This window comes from Camellia sinensis, chromosome 12 (genome assembly GCF_055761805.1).
Source record: "Camellia sinensis isolate YWXY chromosome 12, ASM5576180v1, whole genome shotgun sequence".
Taxonomy (NCBI): domain Eukaryota; kingdom Viridiplantae; phylum Streptophyta; class Magnoliopsida; order Ericales; family Theaceae; genus Camellia; species Camellia sinensis.
In genome coordinates, this window is record NC_138972.1 from 136,962,605 (window position 1) to 136,969,695 (window position 7,091).

At 39.0% G+C, this 7,091-nt stretch overlaps 1 protein-coding gene across 3 annotated transcripts in view; it reads right to left on the minus strand.

The window, feature by feature from the left end:
- Positions 1-6,526, minus strand: part of LOC114317986 (fatty acid amide hydrolase) — a 49,904-nt gene extending 43,378 nt beyond the window's left edge. Inside the window, exons 1-8 of one of the 3 annotated variants that reach the window (XR_014347278.1) lie at positions 6,205-6,516; positions 6,005-6,087; positions 5,750-5,859; positions 4,822-4,882; positions 3,910-4,100; positions 554-683; positions 318-395; positions 89-236 (exon numbers count right to left, since the gene is read on the minus strand). Coding sequence is in view for 2 of the 3 variants with exons in the window: in XM_082899988.1 (XP_082756114.1) it covers positions 89-236; positions 318-395; positions 554-683; positions 3,910-4,100; positions 4,822-4,882; positions 5,750-5,859; positions 6,005-6,086 (800 nt within the window). In the remaining variant the exon portion in view is untranslated. The other 2 variants (XM_082899988.1, XM_082899989.1) reach the window with 2 other exon arrangements.
- Positions 6,527-7,091: the final 565 nt, after the last annotated feature.

Below are 7,091 nucleotides of genomic sequence, written 5' to 3' on the forward strand. Positions count from 1 at the left end.
TCTCTGCAGTCACCTTGTCATGCATGCATGTTGAACACTGAAATCATATTTATCTCTTTGTTTACATAGCTACTACATGGAATCTTACCCATAGTTTGCATTATTTCCTGTTGTTCCTAGACCCATTTCATGCATATTTGCCTTTCCAACAAAAATAACACCACAGCTACGTAACCTTGATACAGAAACTGCATCTTTTTTAATAGGGCGCACCTCATGAAACCACGTCGTTGCACCTGTTTGTCATAGAATACTGAGCTACATTTGTAAATTGAGTAAGAAAACTTCATGAAAATGAAAATTCAATTATATTTTACCCTTTGATGGATGAGGATAGCAGTCTATATCATCCTTGATAGCCATGAAAATCCCATCCAAGATTGACAGTGGGTGTCCTGCACAACCCACAACCATTGGGGAATTAACAACTAAATTCTAGCTCAGAAAACTTCCACACTCAAGAGCGGACAGTCAGATGTAAAATACACATTTAGTAACAGATCTGCTACTAACAATAACAAAAACAGGAATTCACATTCAAAATCAGTGATACCTTCCTCAAACCTTTGTGTGGAAGCCGCAGCTTGCTTTCTTACTTCCTCAGCATCAAAAGATATCAATAGTGGAGTTGGGGGCTTCTTATTGCTGAACTCCTCCATGGCTGAAATGAAGCGTTCTGCAACCTATATGCTGACAGTGAGATTCTTCTTCACAGTAGTTAGTTGGGAAAAATAAATAAATAAATAAATAAAATTGGCAACAATTACAAGTGTTAGAATTTCCCCTTTACCTTCACCTACTCCACTACACACTCCACTTCACCTACCTCCACTTCACCACACACTCCACTTCACCTAACCCACTATCACCTCCACTACACCTACTACCACATTTTCTTCTATATATAGATTGTATAGGAATTGTAATCAAATCAATCTTGTAATCAATCAAGCAATAATATTACATCATTTTAAACATGGTATCAGAGCAAGGTTAAAGAAGCTAGTAATTTTGCTTCCCCGGCGGGCGGCAGCCTCGCCTTGGCCGCCCGCCGGACCTCTACACACTAACCGTCTCTCTTGAATACTGCCTTGATGCTTTTCTCCAATCCGTCCCGGCCTTCATCATTGATGCAAACTCTTCATGACTTATACGTTCATCCTTGTCGGTGTCCACATCCTGCATGATGGCATTAATGACTTCTTCATTCCTGGTCTTCAATGCTGTTGGTGGAGGCACTAGTTCTGGTCTTGGTTCACTTCTGCTGGAACGTCTGTTAGTTGACTATGGGAAGAAATCCAAACTTGGATTGGAAATTTTCTCATCCTCATCATCATCTGAAACTTTTACCTAGTTATTTCCATTGAATGTATTGAAATTCTCCCTCAAACCCTCTTCCCTTAGCTGCTGCAGAGTCTTTGGAACTCCTCCAAACCCTTTCCCAGAATATCGATTCTTTGCCTTTCTTGCAAGAACACCAACACTTTCTAGTCCATTGACGATGTCGTAGATCCGACGCCTCTCAACTCCTAATCGAGTGGCGGCATCGTCAAGTCCGATTGTTTCCACGTTGTCTTGATTGTACAAGCTCACGAAATTGGTGCATAAGAGACCAAGAGATTTCTGTTTTCTGCAATATGGAAAATTGGCAGATCCAGATTCGTTGGATGCAGATGGAGGCCACGCCATTGTTACACCAGATCTGCAGGAATATATCAAATCTAAACTCTAAAACACAAAGAGAGAGAGAGAGCCCACTCAACTTTCTTTTTCTTTTACTCCATCTTTTGAACAGCACACTCTTTTCTCTCTCTCTCCTTTTACACCCTCTCTTTTCCTTTCTTTTTCTTTTAATATCTGCTCCACTAGCCGACACGCACATAAAGAGACACCTTTTATTTTATTTATTTATTTATTTATTTATTTATTTATTTTTTATTCTTCACACAAAACCCATCATTCCTTCCACTAGAGTCTATAGAATATATATTTATATATATATATATATATATATATATATATATTTTTTTTTTTGATTCAAAAAAAAAAAAAAAAAAAACAAAAAAACAAAAAAAAAAAAAACAAAACAAAACAAAACAGGACGAATGAAGAAGCAGAAGAACTGCACACCAAACTTATTTTATTCATGTCGGGATTCACCCCGATCACCATTTTACACCAAAAAAAAAAAAAAAAAAAAAAAAAAAAAAAAAAAAAAAAACCAACAGCTTTGTTTTCTTTTCTGCAGCCGGCCACCACTCGACCTCACTTCTTCGCCTATTCCGCCGGTCTCTTCTTCTTGCCTCCGTCCTGAGCAGCCCTTGACGGTGTTGCCTCCGGATTTCCCCCGCCACCGAGCACATTTACTCCCTGCTCCTCCACTGCCGCATATGGCGGTCCTCCAAATCGGAACATCACGGTGGCCTTCCGCTTCAGCTCCTTGTTTTCTGTCCTTAGCACGCTTATCTCTGCTCGCGCATCCTTATACATGCGTTGGAGCAGCGCCAGCTGGGCGTTTAAATGCTGCACCTCATTTGTCCTACTCTGCAGCCGGTTCGACAAATTTGTGACCGCCGTCATGGTTTCCACGCATGACTTCAGAGTATACTGATTAGCCTCAATATCAGTTTGCATCGCCATTTTTTGCTCCACCGACCGCATCGGAAAGTTCAATGGAGCAAAACCAAAGGTGTTTGGTTGCGGTTCACTGGCCACCGCACCAGTTATTTCTCTTGTGGGCTCGTTCAGTTCTGGAAAGAGCGTGAGCAGGTTCTGGGTAACTGGACGGGAAGAAGAGGCCATGTTTTTGAGTTGCTAAGTGTTTCAGAGAAGGGTTGGTTTCCAGGTGTTTCAAGATTTGCAGAGACAAGCTCTCCGAGCGTTCCGAGGTTTCAGACTCGTCTGCCTCAGCCTCAGCCTCCGTTTTATAGCCGAGGCAGCCACGCGCATCGCGCGCCTCTTACCACCAGCCGACAAACGGGCACGCAAGCCAAGGCGCCCACGTGCCTCGTCATCATGTCCGGCACACCTTTTGATGATTTGGGCACGCCTTTTGATAAAATTGGGCACGCCTTTTGAAGGTGCCACTTTCACCAACGGTCCGACATGACCCTATAAACTGTCCCGACATTTGATTCCGGTTAGCTTTTTCAAGGGTCCGACAAGACTCTGTAAACTATCCCGACATTGATTCCGGTTAGCTCCTTCAAGGGTCCGACAAGACTCTGTAAACTGTCCCGACATAGATTCCGGTTAGTTTCTACAAGGGTCCGACAAGACTCTGTAAACTGTCCCGACATTGATTCCGGTTAGTTTCTACAAGGGTCCAGCAAGACTCCGTAAACTGTCACAACATTGTCTTCTACAACGGTCCGACATGACCCCATAAACTGTCTTCTACAACGGTCCGACATGACCCCATAAACTGTCTTCTACAAACGGTCCGACATGACCCCATAAACTGTCTTCTACAACGGTCCGACATGACCCCATAAACTGTCCTCTACATCGGTCTGACACCACCATACAGTGTCCTCTACAACATTATGACACCCCATACAGTGTCTTCACCAATGGTCTGACACGACCATACAGTGTCTCCTATCCTCTTTTATTTTTATGTATTTTCTTGGTTTGTTACTCTCTCCAAACTCAAGTTGGTTAGTTTCTCTCCTCCTTGAGTTTGCGGGGGGCTGTTAGAATTTCCCCTTTACCTTCACCTACTCCACTACACACTCCACTTCACCTACCTCCACTTCACCACACACTCCACTTCACCTAACCCACTATCACCTCCACTACACCTACTACCACATTTTCTTCTATATATAGATTGTATAGGAATTGTAATCAAATCAATCTTGTAATCAATCAAGCAATAATATTACATCATTTTAAACAACAAGATACCATAGATGGGGTTGCCAGCCTAGACCGATAAGCATATGCATAATCACGTATCTTCCAGTAGCGGAAGGATGGAGTTGAATCACCAGTCCAACAGGTAGAAGCATCATGACGTGGGAGACACTGCAAGGCTAATTCAACACGGTCTTCAGGTTTTCCATCTTCTTCCAAACCAACAACTCCGGGCTCTGGATCTAAACTCACATCATACAAACTGGGTAAATTTCATGTACAGTGGCCATTATCTTATTAACAACAAATTGTAAGCAATTTTTTTTTTTATGTTTCACTCCATTCCACACTGCAAATTTCTCTGTGTCATGATTCATGTGCCCTCAATCACTTTCAATACTCTCACAGGTAAAGCAACAAAGCTAGTGCAAGTGTCTTAAATTGATAAGAGCACAAAGTACCCTTGGCCTAAGCCAAAAGGCCAAGCAAGGTATAGCACCAACGTCTTTCAATCAAGATTTCCAATTTCCCAAATTTCTGACATTGATAATACACAAATGAGGTAATGCCTCTCGGGAAGGGAGAAAAAAAAAAGGTTCAAAAAGAAAATTGCAGTATTCATTGAAAAAGAGTTAGACAAAAAGAAAATCACAATATTCATCAAGAAAGAGCTGGACAAATGCGATTGTGTGATGTCAAACTGCTTAAGCACATGGTCTTCTCATCTAATTACTCACCAGTGAATGGGGATCATTTGTAGGAGTGATATATGAATTGAACAGGTTAAATAAAATAAATTTTAATGCTTGATAACCCAGACAACCCCCCCCCCCCCCCCCCCACTTCCTTCCAATTCAGTGAATTAACATGGAGCTACTCATTCCAACAATTTGTAAACTACATTGAACATGAGCTTTTCATTTAAGGAAAAGAATCATGGATATAAGAATTTTAAGAACAAACCTTGAGGAGGAAACTCGGGTTTAAACATTGGTGTCTCTGGTATCACAGTATTCCGTAATTTCTGTCAATTATCAACATTTTTAGCAAAATTAGTCTCATGCTTTTAACATCACAACTACTGACACCAAAAAAAAAAAAAATATGAATATAACTAGAAAGAGATGTCCAAATCTATGTTTCCTAGAACGTGGATCATCCTCGTATGTGAAACGAGAATGGGAACGGGAACGGGAACGTGGTACACCACATGCTCTAAAATGTGGTACATAAGAGTACACTTATATATGTAACACTTGAAAATTTAAGATGCTTCTACAATAATTTTTTTTAACTATTAGGCATCCAATAAATTTTTTTCCCTTCATTTTTATGTTTTTGTCTTGTCAAATCTTAACTCATTTTAGTTTTTTTTTTTTCCTCTTGGGATCGGTGTATTTTATTTTTATTTTTTTTCCTCCAAAGATATCATTTAAGAGCCGACCCCATTTGATGGAACTTAATACTTGGTTTGGTTTGGTTTAAGATAACATTTAAGAAAATATATTAGAATAGTTTCAGATCACTAATTTTACCGTTTTGAACAGAAGTATATCATGTTTCGAAATGTGCATTTCAATACGTATTAGCGTTTTCTAATAACACATATCCAAATATACACATGTATATGCGTAGGGGCTGTTTGGTGCAGTTTATTTAAGTTGATTAAAGCTTTTTTAATTCTAGGAGTTTGTGCCCAGACGGTTTGATGTAACTTCTTATTAAACAGAAAACAACTTCAATAAGCTAAAAAACAAATGGTTATCTAGAAGCTATCACTGAGGATGCTTTTGGCTTCTTCTTCATAATTATCAACTTTTGACTTCCAATAAATTGTACCAAACATGGCCTATACATCGAAATTTGAAGGAGAATTTGCACATGAACAGACCTCAACCATATGATTCTGCTTCTTCAAGTAAGATGCGATCAATGAACCTATCAGTGGGGATTCGAGTATCTTAACAAAAAACTTGAGCGAGAGTCCGGTCAAATGTGGAGCTGAGAACCACCAACAACATCAAAAACAAGCGATTATCAATCTGATCATTCTCTTCTTTCACCATGATTTACACAAATTAAACATTGAATTTAAAAATGATGGGGAAAAAATTGAAACTGCAATTAAAAGAGCAAACAAACACACCTTGAATCGGCTCGGGCTCGTACTTCACGGCCGCCAAGTCAACTTCGTTCGCAGGAACCATAACACGCTTCTTTCCTCCCATTCTTGATCAAAATTCAAAGAAACAAACAATCAAACACTAAATCTGCATTCTGCACATACATAGAGAGAATGTATAGTCTCGTAAAACTGTTTGATAATCAGAATTTGGATTGACAAACCTCTGGAACTGAAGTTTCTGCTAAGTTGAGAGAGATAGAGAGAGAGAGAGAGAAGCGCGCACTGGGGGAGTTGGGAATTAAATTTAAGGGGGCCCAAATAGGACGAATGGGAGCGTTGAACGATGCTTGTCATTAGGCGAAGCACGCACTGGGGGAGCTGGGAATTAAATTTGAGGGGTGCCAAATAGGACGAATGGGGGCGTTGAACGATGCTTGTTATTAGGTGAGCGCTCATCCATGTCGCCTTCACTTCATTGCTCTGTCGCTTACTTCCACGTTAAACCAATGGACTTTTTTTTTTTTTTTGGGTCTATTTTAATTTAGGATAAATTACACTTTGTAAAATTATACTTGACGCCTTTCTTACTTTAGTTGTTAAATTTCAAGTTTTTTTTTAATTTATTCTTAAAAAAACTTCAATTAAAAATTAGATAAAAAATGACTTATTGACAATCACATAACATAAGAATATTTTATTATAAATAATTCACATATCTTATACAAATTCAAATTTTAATATAATAATATATTTTTATATTATGTGAAAGTCATCGTGATATTTTCTATCTAATTTTAGACAAAAATTAGCTTTAAGAGTAAATTGGAAAAAAAAAAAATTGAAACATTAAGGGCCAAAAGTGGAAAAAAAAAAATAAATTTTAAGAATCAAAGTGAAAAGTGACTAAACATAAAAAGGGTGAAGTGTGGGAAAATGTTTGGAACCCCATTTGGAGATGACCCTTACACCCCTAAAGTGATCCTGGTCTTCTATGTATGTATGAGATCTACTCATATATGTATGGGATCCACAACATGAGAGGTTCAGATTTGTGGGGGTTTTGTGAAGATGAAGTCTCAATCATTACTCGGTAAAGTGTAATTTATCC